This window comes from Glarea lozoyensis, assembly GCF_000409485.1.
Source record: "Glarea lozoyensis ATCC 20868 chromosome Unknown GLAREA15, whole genome shotgun sequence".
NCBI classification, from domain to species: Eukaryota; Fungi; Ascomycota; class Leotiomycetes; order Helotiales; family Helotiaceae; genus Glarea; species Glarea lozoyensis.
This window is the reverse complement of record NW_007360989.1, coordinates 1,657,630-1,678,091: the sequence shown is the minus strand read 5'-3', so window position 1 is coordinate 1,678,091 and position 20,462 is coordinate 1,657,630. Positions and strand designations below refer to the sequence as shown.

The 20,462-nt window shown below is 45.9% G+C and overlaps 6 protein-coding genes across 6 annotated transcripts; 3 read left to right on the top strand and 3 right to left on the bottom strand.

Annotated features, from left to right (window-relative positions):
• Positions 1-623: 623 nt before the first annotated feature.
• Positions 624-3,372, bottom strand: GLAREA_06360 (Acetyl-CoA synthetase-like protein; the record flags this gene model as incomplete). Its single annotated transcript, XM_008081774.1, has 4 exons — positions 624-1,342; positions 1,553-3,020; positions 3,067-3,277; positions 3,353-3,372. The coding sequence occupies 4 exons, from the start codon at positions 3,370-3,372 to the stop codon at positions 624-626; spliced, it is 2,418 nt and encodes an 805-aa protein (XP_008079965.1).
• Positions 3,373-5,288: 1,916 nt separating this feature from the next.
• Positions 5,289-6,992, bottom strand: GLAREA_06359 (uncharacterized protein; the record flags this gene model as incomplete). Its single annotated transcript, XM_008081773.1, has 1 exon — positions 5,289-6,992. The coding sequence occupies one exon, from the start codon at positions 6,990-6,992 to the stop codon at positions 5,289-5,291; it is 1,704 nt and encodes a 567-aa protein (XP_008079964.1).
• Positions 6,993-7,579: 587 nt separating this feature from the next.
• GLAREA_06358 (Concanavalin A-like lectins/glucanase) lies at positions 7,580-8,813 on the bottom strand (the record flags this gene model as incomplete). Its single annotated transcript, XM_008081772.1, has 2 exons — positions 7,580-8,400; positions 8,447-8,813. The coding sequence occupies 2 exons, from the start codon at positions 8,811-8,813 to the stop codon at positions 7,580-7,582; spliced, it is 1,188 nt and encodes a 395-aa protein (XP_008079963.1).
• Positions 8,814-10,592: 1,779 nt separating this feature from the next.
• GLAREA_06357 (uncharacterized protein) lies at positions 10,593-11,651 on the top strand (the record flags this gene model as incomplete). The annotated part of the gene is made up of 2 exons (XM_008081771.1): positions 10,593-10,617; positions 10,675-11,651. 2 exons carry the CDS (start codon positions 10,593-10,595, stop codon positions 11,649-11,651), a joined length of 1,002 nt encoding a protein of 333 aa, XP_008079962.1.
• Positions 11,652-11,987: 336 nt separating this feature from the next.
• GLAREA_06356 (uncharacterized protein) lies at positions 11,988-12,800 on the top strand (the record flags this gene model as incomplete). The annotated part of the gene is made up of 1 exon (XM_008081770.1): positions 11,988-12,800. The coding sequence occupies one exon, from the start codon at positions 11,988-11,990 to the stop codon at positions 12,798-12,800; it is 813 nt and encodes a 270-aa protein (XP_008079961.1).
• Positions 12,801-14,046: 1,246 nt separating this feature from the next.
• GLAREA_06355 (Cytochrome P450) lies at positions 14,047-15,683 on the top strand (the record flags this gene model as incomplete). Its single annotated transcript, XM_008081769.1, has 3 exons — positions 14,047-14,100; positions 14,146-14,745; positions 14,793-15,683. 3 exons carry the CDS (start codon positions 14,047-14,049, stop codon positions 15,681-15,683), a joined length of 1,545 nt encoding a protein of 514 aa, XP_008079960.1.
• Positions 15,684-20,462: the final 4,779 nt, after the last annotated feature.

Here is a 20,462-nt window from a genome sequence, read left to right as displayed (position 1 = left end):
TCAATGGGCCTCGTATCATGTCTTACTTACTATTCGAATTCATTTCCTTCTTCATCAGCTTTGACTATGCTGTAGTTATCAATGGAAAAATTCAACTTATCAGAATAGTTCAAGATGTTCAACTCTGAACCTGCCCCACGAGTTGCACATTTCCTTTAAATCAAGAAATTATTTTTGAAAGAATTGAAGCCGAGGTTTTCTTAATCCGAAAAATCCTCCTAAACCCTCAGAACCCCCACCCCCCTCATCCACACCTCCAACTCCCTCCCCGAAACAGACTTCACACCCCTAAACGCCTGACTCGCCTCCAACCCCCTTTCCATCTCATACCTCCTCCCACCCCTTGCCTCTCCCCTCAAAACCACCATAAAAGTATCCACAACACTCCTCAACGGAAGACCTCCGACCATCTTCCCCTCAAACCCATTCTCCTTAATCCTTCTCAACCACTCCTCAACAGGCACAACCTTAGTTTCAGCTCCACAATACTCGCGCAGCGGTTCAAGAAGCTCAGTTCAAGGAGTTGGATGCGGGTTCACGAGATTATAAGTATAGCACTTTTCGGTTAGGATATCGTGAGGGAGTAGATCTGTAATTACATCAACGAGATTGTTGATGGGTATCTAATCCACGTTTCGGAGTTCAGGGAGATAACCGATGATTTTGGATGTGGCGATGATTAATGGGATGGCATCAGTAACTGGCCACATACTCTTCGAGTTCGGGTCTGTGGAACCCGCGATTTGTCCGACTCTTAACACTGTAATTGGAAAGTTGTACTTAGTACCTGCTTCTAATAGTATGCGTTCCGCAACGAGTTTAGATTGCGCGTAGCCCATGGGCAGTGCAATATCGCCGAATTCTGGGCCGAGTAACGCCTCAGGGATCTCGGCGTCGGGTAGGTAATTTTCAACTGCTGAAATCGATGAGACGAAAGTGAGACGTGCGTTATGAGGGCTTTTTGCGACGAGATCCAAAGATGTTCTGAGAGATTTGATGTTGTCTTCGAAAGACTTTAAGGAGTGGTTGAAATTGACTTTCCATGCGTTCAGGATTAATACGTGACATTGAGAACTAAGTTCTTGGAAGTCGGGATCTTTGAGACCAAATTGTGGTTGGGAGTATTGGACTTTCAGATGCTTTACTTTGGGATGTGAGTTTGATTGATTTGCGGGTGCGCGGGTCAGGCTGTAGATCTTCGTTATTCGTTCATCGAGATTGAGTCTGTCGAGAAGAGCGCTACCGAGGTATCCTGATGTGCCAATGAGAGCAACGACGAGGCCAGTTGAATTGTGTACAGCACCTTCATTGAGTGTTGAACTGACTCTTGGCACGAGACCATCTGTATATTTGGCGACAAGTTAATTCATCTCTACCTTAGAGTCCTTTTTCAAATGTAAGTTTCCAGACTCCAGGCCATCAGTGATTGTTTTCGACAGTCGTGTGATGGACGAATGATCATATAGAATACGCGAGGTGAACCAAGATAAATCATTTGCTTTTCTGTATCTCTCCATCTCAGATTTTAACGTCTTCGCAATCTCAAGCGTACGAACCGAGTCCAAACCTGCGACATACAGATCATCATCGTCACGTAACTCAGTGTCAGGAAAGCTTGAGGTGATGACTTCCCTGACAAAACTCGTCACATCTTCTAACTTGAAAGAAGCCCGCAGGCGAGGTCCAAGTACAGATGACTGTTCTTGCACGGAATAATTCTCATACAGACCATGGATGTCTTGCTCATACAACTTCTCCGTCATCTTCCAAATCACAGTGCCTTTAGCAGCTCGAACAAACGGTCTTGCCGGATCAGAGAGACGAATCATATTACGAGTAATTCGACCATAACCTGGAACAAGCTTGTTCGCTTCTTGAACAATCGGCCAAATATTATCGAGTATCGTCGAAGTGTCTGTATCCGGCTTCGGTTCCACAATCAAACCAGCTTGGAAACGACCCTGACCAACCACCAAAGCACCAGCAACATGGCCTTGCAGAGTCGACTCGATCGGTATCGGATTAAACTTTTGACCATTCGAGAGCACAACAATATCATCTCTCCGACCACAAAACTTCCAGAGTCCAGGTTCAGTAGGATGTTGCTTGAACAAATCACGAGTCTCATACTCCTTAACACCTAGAGAGGTAAAATCTATCGTGATCTGGCCTCTCTGATCAGTCAACACGATAAGCTCATGCATGTCATCCTCGGCTGGTCGCATACGAAAACTGCCATGTGGATTCCATTCTAGATAAGCCCAAGTTTCCTTCTTCGGGAAGAGTTGTTGCATGGACAATAATTCTGTAGAGCCGTAGATTTGACAGAGCTTGGTGACCTGACTCAATCTGTCCCCTATCGCGTCGGATAAAGGACCGCCGGCGTAACATACGAACTCGAGTCGTGATATCAATTCAAGCCCGCCGGGTTCTTGGCAAACTGCTTCAGCAAGAGAAGGTGGCACGAATAACGCTCGTAAAGTGTGCTGCTTCATAACTTGGATGATGAGATGACCGTTCGGTGGTCGGGTTGGAGGGCCTAGCACTGGTATCCCGTTCCCCAAAATTGGAATTACGACCGTGGTTACAAATCCTGCTAAGTGGAATGTTGGAAATATGTGATAGAATCTGCTTGAATCACTATCTTTACCATTCCATATTGCCAGGTCTTGCTTAACTCTTCCAGGCACCATTGGTAAACTTGCTTCGTTACCCAGAACTGCAAACGTGCCGTGTGTCATGACAACAGGTTTTGGTGTTCCTGTCGATCCCGATGAGTGTAAACCTAGGACTGGTTTGTTTATAGCCTTAGACCAGACTTCGGAATATAAAAATGGCGGGCTGGAAATTATCATTTCATCGAAGCTGCTGAGTTGCGTACCGACTATTTCGGAATTTGCAGCGCACATTCCCTTGAACAGTGGTGCAAGTTCCGCAGTGTACAACAATTTAGTGGATTTTGTCGTGGCCATAAGACTTAAATTAGTTGCAGGCGGGTTTCTTGGTGAAATCAAAAGGGTCTTTTGTTTCAGTTAGAAGACAGACGTCGAGGATTGCTCGACTTACCTTATAACCGCATTTTATTGCGCCTAGAAATACCATCACATATCGAAGGTCATTTATCCCTACATAAGTGATAGTCGCAAACTCCTCGCTTCGACCATATAGCTTTTCCAGCTGGAAAGCGAAGTTGTTAACTCCATTGGCGATATCACTGAACGAAATATCTCGAAAACCATCAGTCACTTCCGCAGTGATGGGAATCGAGGCGTATGGCCTGTTGGGCGTTCATTTCGCGATCTCATCCACAATTTCGGGAAATGTTTTTTTTGATAATGATTGCAAGTCGTACTTTGAATTCTTTGTAGACATTCTTGGCGATTGAAAGGTGGTTATTTGATTTTGGGAACTTATTTGTCTTTTACTCTGAAATGAGTTTCATAAGGTGGTCGGACGGGAGAACGATGAAGTTTTGAACATTATGCAACAGGATAATGTCGTTTCCAACATATGACCAACATGACGGTGATGTCCAAAAAGGCTATGCAGTCAGATCTCACGCTAGCGCAAAAACCCGCATTTCTGCGAGAAGCCTACGAATGGCTGGTTTGAAATTTGCGGGCTGGCTGTTAAGTAATGGGATTTTAATCCACAAGAACTGCATTTCGTCGTATGGATGTTGTCTACTGACATTGGACGCCACATAGCAAAGCAAATTGCTAAACCGTCTACAGCGGATTGATAACCAGTATGGAGTCTCCCAATGATGTAGACAATGCGACCAGTTGAAATTTTTCACCATTTGAAAATTTTCACCACTCCCTCATTGAACGAATTGATCTTCGAGCCCCTTGTGCAACAGAACATCGATCGCAAGCTTTTGGATGACCTACAGCGCATTATTGGTTGTGCTTATGTGGCGTAAACAGAAGCATGATTATTTGGATCCAATTACAATCTGGCTCTCGAGGAAAACTTGATGCCCCAAGTTGGTTACAAGGGTTCGTCGCATCTTGATTTGTCGACGTTAAGTGCAAGTACCTAACTTTCACCAGCAAGTTCTCCAGATCCAACATGCTAGGTGTTGGTTCCCAGGTTTGATACTACGCCGGCGCTGATCTGGCTAAGTAGTAGTAGTATTGATTAAACGTCTGGCGAAGCCCGCCGCTTGCGGCGAACTTCTGGAACCTCCCATGGGGTATGGAGACGTACTAAACTTGGGATTTAACAATAAAAAACCGTTCTACCCCTAAAATCTCTTAAAAGAGCTAGAGTAGAGCTGGGTCCCTTCATTCTATCTTTATATCCACCTAACAAGAAAGTAAAGTAAAGAAACTTAGGTGTCTCATGGCCGTATAGTAGTATCTCCGGCCTTCCCCGCCGGTTAGGATAGCTCGAGAGTATATTGTAAGAGAATAGGCCTTACTCTAGGTAATCCTTAATAAGTAAGGCTATTCCCAATTTCGGGTAAGGCTTAGCGCGTATAAAGGCGCAAAACCAGCCAAAAGTAAGAATTCGAGTACCGCCCCCCCTATAGCCCCTAATACTCTATACTTTCGCTCCTACCCTTATATCTATTCCCTCTTTTTAAAGAACCCTTCTACCGATTCCTTATCCTTCTTTCTAGTCGGGCGCACGCCTTTCCTCCGCGTAACTAGGTATATATTGTCAATTGTCCGAGTAGGTAGAAGCCTAGCTCTAGTAGAGACTCGTGACTATAAGGAAGGGATTTCGAATCGTCGGAAGAGATAGTAAGGTAGAGGTATTGGTGTTCGAGTAAGAGGGTCGAGTCGAGAGAGGGCTCGAATTCGTGGTTTTTAGTCGGTAAAGGGAAATCTCTTCGTGTACGACAAACCGAGCTTAATCTCTGCTCTAGAATAATATTGGTAAAAGCCTTAATTCTAGGTTCGTAGAGGGCACCACGTACAGGTGTTAAGTATTCGCCTTCCGCTGATCTAGCTAACAATCGGTGGAGAGCGCTTTACTGCCCTGGAACGAAGATATCAGACTTTTGTAGGGGTCGTTGAGGTCAAAACGCAAGTTCTGCGCAGCGAGAAATTCCAAGGATCATCTGTCCTAATTACAAACGTATTTTCTGAATAGAAGCTTCACTGTTTAGACGACTCGGTGTCAGGATAGCCTTTGCAAATACCCAGCAGTGTAATACAGCACGAAATATTCAACTCAGATGAGGCGCGAGCCGACAAGTCTGCATGTGAGCAAAGAGCGACTCCATCCAGGCTTAAGATGCGAACTTTGATATAGCAGCAAACACGTTCCTGCCAACCCTACGAAATCACAAACTCCCTCCCGCTCAACTGACTCTCACTAAACATAACCTTCAACTCCCCATCCATAATCCCCCCAACATACGCCTCGCCCAGCAGCCGATACTCCCCACTCCCTCCCGCCGGCCGAAGCACAAACGGCGCCCCCGCCCCAAACAACACACAACAGATATCTCCCGGTCTCGTAAGCCAGGGTGCAAGAACAAACAATCCTGACCCGGTCATGGCGAAGCAACGTTTATGACAGGTCCCGATGACGCTGTGGTAAATTGCGGAGATTTCATCTGGATGAGTCGCTGCGTCGAAAGGAGCTTTGTAGTGTCCAGCTGACAGAGTTTTGAGGAATGCGGTTTGTGGGTTTTGGCCGTAGATTTCTGAGGAGCGCCAGTTGCCGGGTGTGAAGTTGTGGATCATGGTGTGCAGTGAGATTTCTGTGTTAGAAGTGTGGTCGAGGAAGGTTAGGACGTCTGCGTCGGTTCGGCCTCGCATGGGGAATGATTTAGCGATTGTTTCTAGGAATATACCGTGGGATATTAGCTTGTTGCCTTGAACTGTGTTGTGAAGTAGTCGAGTGTCATTGGTTGGGTAACATTTGAATTGGTCGTGGTATTGGGATATGTCATTCATCACTTCTGCGACATCCCAGCGTACCACCCATGATGGGAAGGGTTCTTTGATGGTTTCTTCTGTGTGTTCGACTGAAGAGAGTAACCTGAGCCCGATTCGCTTCAAGAGCAAAACCGAGACTTCTTGATAGACTTCTCTATAATCTTTCGTGTAATCAGGCGCAAGCAAGGTGCTCGAACCGCTCGTATTCTTCGCTAGTGGATGTCCGAGAAACGCATATACACGATCGCGAGGATCACTACATGATAACATAGCGCCATGACTTAGCAGATCGAAGAGTCCGACATTTGGAAATGTGGGTATCTGTGTCCAATCTGACCATGCTGAATGAATGATCCATCCCGAAATCCAGTAACTCGAACTCCAAGTTTGACTCCTTGCCCAAGTGACAATTTTGATCAATTCTCTGTAAGGAAAATGCGTGTTTCCATACAACACTATCGGGTGCCTCGCCAATCCAACTTCTTGGACAACCCACACGCGAGTAAACCATGTGCAATCCATTATAGAAGCAACGCTACGCCATCGAGGATCGTCCCGAAAACTTTCGCCAATCTCAAGGCGGGTTGTGACAATTTCCCAGATTGAAGATATATCTCTAATCAAGGTCATGACATTTCGATCATCTTCCCCAGAGGCGTCACCCATTGCAACAAACACAAGCCTAGCATTCCCATATATCGACCCCATCAACGCGACCTGCGAATTTCGCTCTAGGACATTGAGCTGATCTATACATATTGCATCTGCCCAGACGAAGCTCGCTACCTTCGGGTCTCTGACACGGTATAAAGCCCAGTGCAGGTTCTGCGTGATCTCAAGGGGTTGAGAATCGCACGTGATCGATATAGTAGAAGATTCATCTCCCCATACATATGATATCGCATCGTATGCTGGAGCAGATGGCAATTCGAATTGCCAAAGCTGTACAGTAATTCTTTCAGGTCCAGTTCCCGGGAACAGCTTGAGGAGCCGAAACGAGTGGTCGGAAAGCAGAGGAGGATATGAATAGGCCGTAGGTGTAGTTGTCTGACTAGGCAATTGAGTTTGTGTTATCTCCAAGCTGCCTTTACTCATCGTCGCGCTCGGGTCTTGGCTGAACTCATCCAGGATGTGATCGAAGACTGACTCATTTTATGCCAGAAGTTTCATATAAGCTCTGAGTATAATTCGACGTTCTTACATTATGAATAGATAGGATTCTGCCTGGACTTGGAAGCTAGACGGTTTTCCGAAACTCTTACAATTGCGCTCTTAGGTACCTAGGTATGGATAGGTATGGATAGATTTGCTCTGGGGGTCATGAGATGTCGTTGTGGAAAAGGCGAGGATCGTCACGTGGTAAACTGATAGCTGTGCACGGACCATAACAATCTCCATCACCTGTCTCTTCATCCAACTTCTTCCTCGACTCAACGCAGCGCAATCCATTATGATTCCTCGATCCCATTGAGTCATCACAAGAAGTGTGTAAAGAAGGATAAACCCTTGTTCGAAGAAAAGCCAGAAAAAAGCAAAGCATTAAAAATCAAGAATGTAAACTTCGCATTCATCTACCCAAGTGCCAAAGACAACAATCCCATACGCCATGCTAAAATGTGATAACCTTTTGATTTCTGTGCATTATAAGCGTATGAAGCAACATCAAAGACAACTATCCAAATTTACAAATACCCAAATGCCGTACCGCTGATCAAAAACAAAGGCATCCACGCCATGAACCCCATTCCCTCCCCCTTCCAGCCTAACGGCGCCGCCGCAGTATTGTTGCTGAGCACAGCAGGTGTTCCCGTCACATTAACCTGCTCATCAATACTGCAGACAACTTTACAGCCCTGCTGCTTCTTCTTTCTTTTTTCCAATGGACCACTGAATCCAATGTCATCCGTGTCTCTCTTCTTCGCTCCAGAACCCCCATAAGGCCCGCTTGTGTTGTAAACTAGTTCAATCCATTGAATCTGTAGAAATGCCTCGTCGAAAGTACTCATGTTCCCAGTCCACGACCCGCCATTACTCCACATGTTGACCATCAAACCAGCCGGGTCTTTTGGGACCTGAAATTCGATCTTCGCAACACTATTACCATTCACATACCAACTAGTACTTTTTGGCATCCAATCCACTCGATATACGTTCCATTCACTCCAGTCCCGTGGCTGTGTGCCATTCACAGTAGCTTCCGGTTTCTCGTTCCCATCTGCGTCCACGGCAGGTTGGTTTGTGTATTGTACGACGTTTCGGGGTCCGCTGGTAAGGATTTCGATGTCTGCCTCCTGTACGAGCTGAGGATCGTCGTTGGCGAGATATGTAAACATTCCCGCGCAAGCTCCTGGTGAGCCAATGACTCGTGCCATGAAACGAGCAGAGAGGTATTGGAAGTTTTGTTCCACGCTATCGAATTCGGCGACCGATTGGAAGTCTGGTTGTCGTGACGTGCGGAGGGTGAGGTGTGATGTGTAGGAGGGGTCGGCATCGTCGCTTTTTTCTGGTGGGGTTAGCATCGTGCCAACAGGAGGAAGAATTCAGCATACCCAGATAAACATTACTCAAAGAATTCGCCATTAATATCGTTGCGTCGCTTGTCACCATACTATCGCTGCTTGTCCAATTTTGTATCGTCCAATCATCCTTCCAAGTATCTTTGGTAAAGTAGTCTGACGAGTAGAAAGCATTCGTCGTGTTGGGAAGACTCGAGATGATCGCCGGAGCTGTGGCTGGCGCCGAAGCGACGTTTCTGAAGTCGAAGAATCGATGTGATGTAAAGTAGCCAGAGGATGTTTCGTTTGTCACAAAACAGGAGCACTCTTTGGCGTTGTCTTTCTGAGCAGTCGCAAAGCTAGGGAGTAATAGGAAAACTGCAGCGAGGACCGACGGCGGTAGCGATAAAAAAGTTGCCATTGAGCAATACAAATATGTGTATATTGAAAGCGCAGAAACGAGAAGGATACCAAAATAAAAGTAAACAAAGAATAAGAGATGAATGTGAAGAAAGATGTGACCAGAAAGCCGCCTAAGTACGATGGTCCTCGTATTCGAGTAATAGCGTCGAGGCTTTTGCTTTGGACAGCTCTTGGGGAAGCCTCGCCTTTAATGGCCAGAACCGCATTGATGAATGGGCAAGAATGGCAGCTGCATGTGTCCTGCACGTCCCCAAGGCATTGGAGTAGTATATGATCCGCAGCAGAACCGGGACTTTTTGCAGACTTGGAGGCCCCAAAGGATAAATAAAAACCTCGAAGCGACGGTCGTGGCGGGCACCAGGAACCGGAATAAATAAATAGTGCGACGAGCTAGACCAGCTCCAAGAGCGCGAATGCAGGACGAGGAGCTAGGAAGAGAGCTTTGCGGAGTGATGATAGTCGTGATAGGCGTTCAGAAGGACAAGCGTGAAGTCATTGCAACTTTTGTCTCTGCATGAAACATCGTGAAAGCTGGAGTCTCGGGTTGAAAAAAGTTGCAGCAGAAGCTGAAGGCTGGAAAACATTGCGCAATTGTTTCTCGGCGCGACCAATAGGGGTCTCGGACCGCTTGGCTCGGATGTTTGGGGAATCATGGCGTCTGTGCTCCCGGGAAGAAGCGCAGCCACTATTCTTGGAGATCTGCACTGGGACGGGAATTTTCAACGACATCTGTTGTGAAGGGTGTGAAAGTCAAGATTTCGATATGTTTAAACCTAGTTTGCAGGCTTGAAGAAATTGGCAGAGATCTTCTACTCACAATAACGCGCTACCAACAGATGATCTATTGATTTGTTGCACGCATGTTCTTGATTTTGTTTGACAACTGAAGGTCAAAGCATTATATCCCTCCGTGTTAGAATCTGAACACTGACTTTGTCCAGGTCCATCCCATTTGAACAGCAACTATACCAACGCCTCGCTACTTGGCTATGTAGCCTTGTATACTAAATCTCAAATTTTAGCAGATTGGAGGACTGTATCCAACACACTTAAGAACTTCTCGAGTTTCCATGTCCAATGTGGAGATCATGTTCCTGCATCTGCGGTGCTGTTCTGCACTCCCGAAGCTGTGCTGGTGATCTACAGGACGTTGCACTCATGTTTGTAACACGGGATGCAGATCAGTCTTTCCAGAACTTCTGTACTCGATTTGTTGTATCCCACTACTATTTGGACCCATTTGATGGCCGAGAACTGCGCCCTCCGTCTTAATGATTGCAAGACCTTGGGGTGACGAGAGCGCACCGACATGGAAATACCGAAGAGTCAAATTGAATAGAGCTGTCATGCATTCGCTGGAACTCACTTAACCATCAGGGGTTGAAGATGTCGCGTTGTTCTCATGTTCCATTCAATGGAATTGAAACCCCCCAAGGTCAAGTGTGCTTGCTTGTCAAGCAAATCAATACCTACTCCTAACATTGGAACATCATGGAATTAGGTTTAATTTATCTATCGTATTTGATCGAGTTATCTGAATTTATAATTGTGGTATAATTCACTTCGACACGCCAATATCCAATTATGGCACCCTGAACCAGATAACTACTCAGGATCAATGAGTGAATACCACTTTCCCCTCAACTGTCTTTATTCTTCATTCTTTATCCCACACTGCTTTATATTTTGTAAATTTATTTTGGCACTGATGTCGGAAAATTGCTTCCGGTGCATACTAGATAGTATACAACCGAACTAAAGGTCACCTACCGGCACAATGGTGAAGCTGAACCTAAGGGACCGTAGGTTTTTACTCAGTCGCCAACTCCAAACGTCCATTACTAACATCTTCAACTCAGTAATACGCAAACCGGCCATGGCGGCCGCAAAGCAACCACCAGACCCTCCTTCCCAGCAGCCATCGACCATGAAAGATAGAATAGACTCTTCTCCCAGGAAAAGTCCCACTCACCAATATCAACACATGGCCCCTTCTCCTCAACCAGAGTCCATCAACCAATATCCATGCATCGACCCTTCTCTCCAACAACATTCAGTTCCCCAATATCGATATCCAAACTCTACTCCACAACAAGAGCCAATCCGCCAATATCAACACGCGCCATTCTGCTGCACAAACCTAACCAACTTCATGAGAAGCAACGTCGACGCCGAAGGGCACGACCTCATTGACCACTTCGTTGGCATCATGAAGCATAATCCCAACGGCTTCTTCGCTCACGATAGTCACTGGTGTCCTACCATATCAGTGAACGACATTACCTCCGTGATTACCGGCCCAACGGCATTCAAAAACTTGATTTCATTAGAAAGATGCTTCGTTGATATGAACTTCCAGCAACCAACACTCCAGAACATTCAGCACTCGCGACCTACCGATAAATTCTTCGTGCCAACTTGGGGAACTACATACTGTAACTCAGGAGCGTACCTCGAAGTCGATTTACAGAATGGAAACTGGACGAGCGTCGATGTCATCCGTCAAGCGCTTTCGCCATACTACAACGACGAGCGACAGATATATGAGCAATACAGTTGCTCGGCACATCCAGGAATGATGTACAGAGTCTGGCTATGGGAGATCTCAACTGCTAAAGTGAGTGAGGTACAAATTTCAATGGCAGGTGGTGGGCGAACAGTGTTTCCAGCGGGATATAGGTTTCCATATGGGTCTACCGAAGAGGAAATTCTGATGGCACATAGGTTTGGAATTACGGTTGAGCTTTGGAGGAGGTGGAGGGATGGGAACCGTGGAAACGGTCATGGAAAGGGTAAGGCGAAGTCGGTTTATTCTAGCGGTTACAAACAGTGGTGAGCATCTCTATTGGGATTTTCATGTAGTAGTGGTATGTCAATCCTGAGTATCGTCGAGTTGAACTTACAAGCAGATTCTACATGTTCTGTTCATGTCAGAATCTATCGACCAAAAAGACTCTAGTAGATATGTAAAAGTCTCAGGATTTGACGAGCATCGATTCTCTATGACGTGCCGTTCACATGGTAAGAACCACACATAGGTGAATTCACCTTCGCGTAGCGTGACATTATTTCACTTCACAACCCATGGATCTTCTCATATCAAGTCGCGTCCCCCACCATCCTCGACCAGATCACCAACTTTACAATCTTATCTATCGTACCACGTTCAACCATGGCGACTCAACGCGATCTACAATCACCCCCGCGTACTCAGATGCGCACGCGTCGTCAACTTGACCTTTCATCAGAAGCCAGTTCTCATCACGCACTCCAACCTGATCCAGCTCCCAGCGCGGCACCACCACAATCACCACGATCAACATGCGCCAGCCAAATAACCCGAGTAATGTGCTGTCCCAACATCATCCTCCGTCCTCCTAAAACCGCCATCATCAACCCACCACCCACAGAAACACCTCCCGACCATCCGATCCTCACCTGGTTCGCGTCTTACTGCGCCGGCAAATGGCCCGCTCGTATCGCCTCATCACCCATCCCCTGGTCTTCCTACACATCCATCTTCGGAATCGCGCACTTCGAATCGCGCAAAGCGAAAGCATGTACAGCCATCACCATCTACGCGATATCGCACACCGACGGTGCAGAACTAATACAGATCCCCGAAGAGGAATTCTTAGAGGTGGTAGGAAATGCGATGGCTGCGAGTATGAAAGATGAGTGTTTGGTACGAAAGGGTGGAGGACTGGAGTGGGCGTGTAAGAGACATTTGGATACGGTTTATACGTTGTATTTCTGTGTGTATCAGGAACGCGCGCCGGTTATGCCGGTGAAGGTTTTGATGGCACCGCCGAGGGGACCGCCTGTTGTGACGCAGGTTAGTCCGAGTCAGAAAGTATCTACACCTGCTGCGAGTTCTAGTTTTCAAACACGCGCGACGACTTCGAATCAAGAAGCGCCTGCGACGAATTCTGACCCGAAAACACCTGCGACTACTCAGAAATCTCCTATATCAACACCAACTTAAGAACCTCCCACCTCACCACCCACACTCCCGCAAACAAGTCAAAAGACTCCCGCATCCGTCCTCAATCGTAAACCACCTCCTCAACCAGCCAGAGGCACAAAACGCAAAACCATCGAACCCAGTCCATTAAGCGCAGTAGAAACGGCCGAAGATGGAACAAGAATGAAGCGATGTAGTAAACACAAGAGAATGTTTCCTGAAAGTGAGTTTAATGAGAGGGTGCCGGGACAGCTGTATGGACATTGTAGGAAGTGTCAGGAGAAGACCAAGCCGAGGTATTGAGTGGGAAGTGGTGGTGATAAGAGAGGTGTGTGGGAGGAAAGGTGGTTTCGAAGGAAGGGGTGTATTAGTGCTGTTGGAATCTTGTGGGAATATAGGGATGGGAGTGGTTATCAGGGTTTGAGTTGGCGTTGGGCTGGCAAGGAGTTGTGCGGAGTATATGGTTGAGTTGAAGCAATTTGCTTGTAGTGTAGTATTTGATGTAGTGTTCAATTCAGTCTTTCGATATCAAAAGTTGCAATGTTTCTTCAGACCATCCGGGCATGACTTTGCTGCGGTATCGTCGAAGTCAATGTAGGTCACGTGATAAAGTACAACCTTCTCAGAGTTGAAGCCTTTCGCCGCATCTTGAAGGATAATGTTTTTTAATTATATAACGAGATCTATTTGACATTATACAGTTCATAAACAAAAACAATTCAACACTCTAGATATCTTAGCTTCTTAACAAATCTAATCCTCGTTCGCCATCCTCACCTCCCTTCGTATTCGCACACCTCCCAGGTTCTCCATATCTCACCTCCCCGCAAACCCCGCGAAATTCCTGACACAATTATCCCCACAACTCTACACAAGGTTCAGATCACGAGTTTGGCTAACTCTCACTCATCATTTCTCCTATTGGCAACCCTCGTAACTAAGCAGATCGCTTATCCCAAGCCCGCGCGGCTAACACCGGCTCAAGTGTCACAAAGGCTGGGAAGCAAGTCATGATTGGACAATGCAGACGTGAATACCAGACTGAATTGGAAGGTGCGGTTATGACGGGGAGCTGACTAGAGGAGAGATAAAGGATGATTTTCTTCTGCTGAGATGAATTCTGTTGTTGTTCATTGTTCATTTTTAAGAAGTGAAGTTGGGAAGAACGTGAATCAACACTGTTAGGGTGGACGGAAGATATAAATCGCATCCTTTGGGCAAAGGAGGATTGAGAAGACAAAGATCTTTACATACTGGAGATTTCAAGATGATTCCCATACTCGGTGCTTTGGTCATTGGGTTTGGTGGTATTGCTGGCTACGTAAGTCCTTCCCCTCCATCAAACCTCACCATCTAACAAACACAGCTCCTCGTCCTCTCAATCTACCGCATCTACTTCCACCCACTCTCCGCATACCCCGGTCCTCTCCTCGCAAAACTCACAGATTGGTATTCCGTCTATCATGCTTACCACGGCGATCGCCATCTCGAATTCCACCGCTGCCATGAACTTTACGGTTCGATCTTCCGCTTCGGTCCAAACTCGCTCTCCATAAACACCAACACGGCGTTGAAAACCATCTACGGCCACAAGAGCAATGTCCAGAAATCGCAATTTTACTCTGTGTTTCCGCCGACGAAAGATACGTTCAACACGCATTCTTCGATCAATAAATCGCAACATGCGCGCAAACGACGGGTGTTGTCCCATGCGTTCTCCGATTCGGCGATTAAGAGTATGGAGAAGTATATTCTAGGGAACGTGCGCACATTTACGACGAGATTGGGCGAGAGAGTTGGGGATAAGGGATGGAGTGTTCCGCAGAATATGGCGGATTGGGCGAATTATCTGACGTTTGATGTGATGGGAGATTTGTGTTTTGGAAAGGCATTTGAGATGTTGGAGAGAGAGGATAATCGACATGTGATTGATTTGATTGGGAACGCGGCGCATATGCATTTGATTGTAAGTTCAATTCTCTCGGGAATTTTGAGTGGTGACTGACTGAATAGCTTGGTACGAATCCTACCATCAAGACACTCGGGTTGAACAAAGTTCTCTTCAGCAAGATCTACAACATGCGAATGCAGTACATGGCATACTCCAAAGCCCAAGCCGCCGAACGTCAAAAAGTCGGACTCGACACAGACCGCAAAGACTTCTTCTACTACCTCCTCAACGCCCGCGATCCAGAAACCGGCCAAGGCTTCACAGGCCCAGAGTTATGGGGTGAAAGCAACCTTCTCATTATCGCCGGCAGCGACACCACTTCCACAGCCCTCGCCAGCGCCTTCTTCTACCTCGTTCACAACCCCTCTACCCTCGCCAATCTCACCAAAGAAATCCGCACCAAATTCGACGACGTAGAACAGATCCACACCAGCCCAGAGTTGAACTCCTGCCACTACCTCCGTGCTGTTATAGACGAAAGCATGCGTCTCTCTCCACCCGTCGGCGGTATCCTCCCTCGTGAAGTCCTTGCCGGTGGTCTCGAAATCGACGGCCATCACATCCCAGCTGGGACTGTAGTAGGCGTTCCACACTACGCCATTCATCACAATCCTTCCTACTACCCCGATCCATTCACATTCAACCCCGATCGCTGGATCGCCGAGTCGCCAGCAGAGACCAAAGATACTGTCGCACTCGCACAATCTGCGTTTTGTCCATTCAGCGTAGGTCCACGAGGATGTATTGGTAAGGGTCTGGCGTATGCGGAGTTGATGACTAGTCTGGCGAGAACGATGTGGTTGTATGATTTCAAGCTCGCGGAGGGGACGAGTGTTGGTGAGGGGAGACAAGGGTTGGAGTGGGGAAGGGAGAGAAAGGGAGAATATCAGTTGAAGGATTGTTTTACTAGTATGAAGAAAGGTCCGCTTGTGCAGTTTCGGGCGAGGAAGTGAGGGACTGGAGAGGAGGCGTTTGGGGAGTTTGGGTGGGTATGTTTGCTAGTAATTTAGCTATCGTTATTTTACGTGGGTTTTGTGAGGCGCTTGATAGTGATAAACTTTGGTGAGAATCTTGAAGATATCTTCGTTGCCAAAATTGTGCCATTCTTTGAGCCGCGTAGGTCTTGGGTGTATGAGATTTGCGAGCGTGACTGATTGCGTAATCGGCCTGGAACGGAGAAAATGCGCGTTGTTGAAAGAGTTAAGGGATAATTAACTGGGAGAAGTGCGGGTTTTGGGGATGGGTGGGTTGTGGTTGGTGAGAGGTTGGGGAAGTATCTAAGATGGATAGGTAGGTAAGTCTGAAAATGAGTTATGCGCCATGTGTACATGTCATTCGTGAGTTAAAAAGTAGAAGTCGAAAGTTTTGTTGAATGACAGACGTATATATTTCCCTATTACATTTTTTTTTTCTATGTAATAACACCGCAGACAACCTCCTCCCTCTTCTATGCAATTAAAATTAAATCCACATGTACCTAAAAAAACAAACTCACCACCACACACAAAAATAATCGGTGGTGACAAAAGTAGATAAAAGTTGAACTTCATGTAGTTTTGTGGCCACTGTGTTTACTACAGTGACTCACTCTTGGGACGGGGACGAATTGGGCTGGTAGGAAAAGATGGTTATGGGCTACCAGTTGACCAATTGGAGCGGACGGGACGGGGGATTTTGGGGGAATGGGGGTTATAAAGGGGGGAGGGGAGGGGAAGTGCGGGATTCTGAGGGAGATGGGCAAGTAAGGCCATCTTGGTAGCCTCTAGAGCGAGTGTAAATCTCCCACCAAAAAATTTCAGAACATAGCACATTAAAACGCAAAAACACACCCTCTATTACCTACCTAAAACAAGATGCAAAAAATCTTTTCTCCTCTTTCAAAAAGCAAAAATCGAAGGATCAATCAAATAGCCCTTGAACTTATTTGACGAGATATATTTTTGGGACGGGGACTTTGGGACTGGTTTAAAAGAGGTTCTGCTACCAGTTGGCCAATGCTTTTGAGGGGACGGGACTTGCGTACTTGGGACGGCGCAAATTTTTGGTATTTAGGGTTATAACGGGGGAGGAGAAGGCGGGGGAAATGCGGGAGTTAAGGGGGGCAGATTAGTGTCTTGTACGACGGAGAGGGAGTACTATGTCTCACTCAAAAAATGAAGAAATTATAGATATCGACGCCTTATCCTTTTTATGACTAAGAATAAAAAGATGCAACATACCGTGTACTTCAACCCCAATCTAGTTTTTGCAAAAAGAATATTCATCTTGACTTCGAAGGATCTACCAAAGGCTGCCTTTTGGTATTTATTCGGACGGGACTTTGGCAATGGGTAATGTTTACCAGTTGGCCAATTTATGCGGAAGGGACGTGGGACGGTAGCAATTTTTGTTATTGGGGGATATATAGATGAAACGGGTAGTGAGAAATGGCGGTATTTGGGGATATATAGAGGTGTGATTTGGGGGCGTTGACGGGGAAAGTGCGGGATTTTGAAGGGTTGTGAGTGGTTAAGGAGGGGGTTAGTGAGGTTTGAGTGGGTAGGGGGTGGAGTTGGGGGTGGGCGAGTTGTACTATATTAGGTTAGACACTGTTGTAAAAAACCTTTTGGGATGGATTCGGCTTTGATGGAATTGGGCAGTTGAAGGTGCGCTTGCAGAGACTGTTTTGATGGAAGTTTTCTTAACAGATAACAGAATTCTGTCTATCGTGCTAAACAAGGCGCTTAGAATTAGGGGAAGGATTTCAGAGAGCGGGGGACTTTTACAGTTACTTTGAATCTAAGAAGCCGATGGCTAATAGTTGAGTTATTTGGAAATAATTCGGCAATGCAAATTTCGAAACGCTTTTGAATTTGGGTATATTCAAAAGTGAAGATTTGTTTTTTTTAATTAAGCTTTACATCAGATGCTGTAAGAAGTGGTCTGTCTGTAAATAATTACTCACTAGGTGTGCTCAGTGACTGAAAGTCGAGAGCTCACAAAAACTGGAATGTACAGTCCGACTTCAACCGGGAAACTTCATAATACTATGACCTTAAAAATTCTTTATTATTCTAATAGACATCTTCCAGTGGAAGAAATATATGCTCCCCAAATCAGGAACTGGTTTAAGGCCATGCCCTCTGGATCACTTCACCACTTACCCCGAAGACATCACCACAGAAAGCTATGTACCCACATCTCTTGCTATTATTCTTCGACGGTCAACCTTTTTAACTTGAGCATGCGACAACAAAAATGCTTCGCAATTAATGATTGAAGTTCTTTTGAGTGCGGTGATGTCGAATTTGCGTGGACCGTGGTCGAGCCATGGTCGCATGTCCGGCTTTAGCGAGGTGGGATAGGGGAGAGGAAGGAGCAACCCACGGGACATGATTTTCGGTGGGAATTTGCCAATTATGTGTCACGCTTCATTTTACGAAATTTGAGATAATAACTTGCATGAGGATACTGCCGCTTGGTGGAACTTTTTATGAGATCATTTGAATTTATCGTACAAAATCATTGAAGATGCCGATCTTGTGTCATTGCTCGGGGATCCAGTACTCTCACCAGTATGAGGTGTCAAGAAGGCCCCGAAGAATGGTAGGTGCGGGTGTACTCTCTAACAAAACGCAACTTCCACTGCAACAGAGCAACAATCAACGAACCTCAGAAAGACTTACCATTTATCGACAATTTCTAGAAAATGTAAATCAGCTTAGAGATTAATCTGAAGATGACAGATTCTATATTTTGAATCAGAATGTTTCCTTCCACTTACATTTTTGTGACTCTAGACGAACATAACCTCGAAATTTGTTGGGATTTGAAAATGTAAAAAATAATGTTGCGACTTCCATTTGCACATAAAACCACGAAGTGGTGGAACAGAGTTTGAGAAATCAGAAAGTTGTCCTGCAAGTCAAGCGAGGAAGAATCAGATTAACTCTCCATGTAAACTCCTCAGAACAAAAAAAAATCCAAAATGAATATTAAGCCCCCTAGGATACTGGTCGGGATTATGAACGAATTCATCGACAAGTTCATTGCATACTGGCCTCCACGGCTTAGTGGTGGAGTACCTATAACACATCCCTATTTTTTGGTGATCGTTGTTTTTTGGAGCCCCCTAGGATGACGGGTCGGGGCTATGAACAAGTTCATTGTATACTGGCCTTCAGTTATCCAAGTGAAGGTACCTATAACACACCCCTATGTTTGAGCCCCCTAGGATAACAGGTTTGGGTGTGAGTGATCGGTTCACCAGAGACACGCTACAACACCTGGAGAACGGTGGTTCCTGCTCTATCCCTATTTTTTGAGCCCCCAATTACCACTGATTTTCTGTGAGCCCCCTGGACGAACCTGATAAGCCCCCTAGAGACACGTTTGAAGCCCCCTAGGATTACAGATGGGTGATGCCATGTGACTCCCCCCCTTTTTTCAACGGGTCGCATACAAATGTATATGTCGATACCAGTGCACCATTCTTGTTAAAAGGGTATATATTAAAATGATTTATAAAGGGGAGTTATGGGATGGGAGGTGGGTTTATTGTGGATATTTTGGTGACGATCTGTGGGTGTTTAGGTCTAGTGGGAGGGGCTTTGGAAGAAAGAGGGTTGATTGTCGGAAGTTGGAGATGTGATTTTTGCTTGAGATATTGAATGAGTTATGCGCGGAATGTAAAAGCTCAATCAATGGGGCCAAGACAAAGAAATGAATGGGCCAGGAGTAGGAGAGGAGAATGCTCTGATGTATGTATGCTTGGGACATGGAAACAAAGTTCCGAACGCGCGACATTAAAGAAATACAATGCTTTTCAGCACAGTTTCTTCGCTTTCCCCCGTAAACTGGTTAAGTCCTTGAGAGTTGAGAGCAGTACTGGTTGAGAGTTGATATCTAATTGCTTGGATAGCTCACTTCATCGCCCATCCTCATAGGAAAGATCGCGGAATACAAATCGGAATGACTCTCGGCCCGATGTTTCGTGGGAGTGACGATTGGAAAGAAAGAGCGATGTACTGCGTGGAACTGACGAACAAACACGAATTTGCCAACCAAAGTAAAACAGAAGGCACAATTTGATAACTTGATGTTTTCGAGCCAGAAGAAAGGAATGACATCACAAAAGACTCAGTACAGCGCTATCATTTGTGAAGTTATTTCATCTCATAGCAGAAGCGACAATTGTGCACGAACGTAAACACGAAAAGCTTCGCAATGAAACTGCTATTACTCCCTTGAAATGCTTCACCAGAAAAGATCCCAGAAAGACTAAAATGACACGAAGCATTCCTGGACCTTTCAAGTCGACACGGGGATTAATCCAAGTGTACCGTTTCTGTTGAACAACAACAGATACAGTCGCCACCTGTCCAGCGATCCAGTTTGGCGTATCTAATAAAATAACATAAATCACAAATCAACGCAAAGAGTCGATTTAAATTTCAGAAGAAGGCAGAATTTTCATTCAACAAAAACGCAGCAGTGCCAAGTTGCCAACTGAGATAATTTAGCGCCAACGAGCAAGCAAACATAAACCTCAACGCAGAGCACAATCAGTAGCAAAATGGTGACAGAATTTGCATCGCGGAAAACATTGAAGGGACATTCAAAGCAGTGAAAGGACTTGCCCAATATGTCGGATACCTCTTGATATCTTCCGACAGATTAGGACAAGACTTTTGTGACTCGGATAGAACCTGTCCAGCTGGCAGATGTCGATATCGGTGAAACAAAAGAATGAA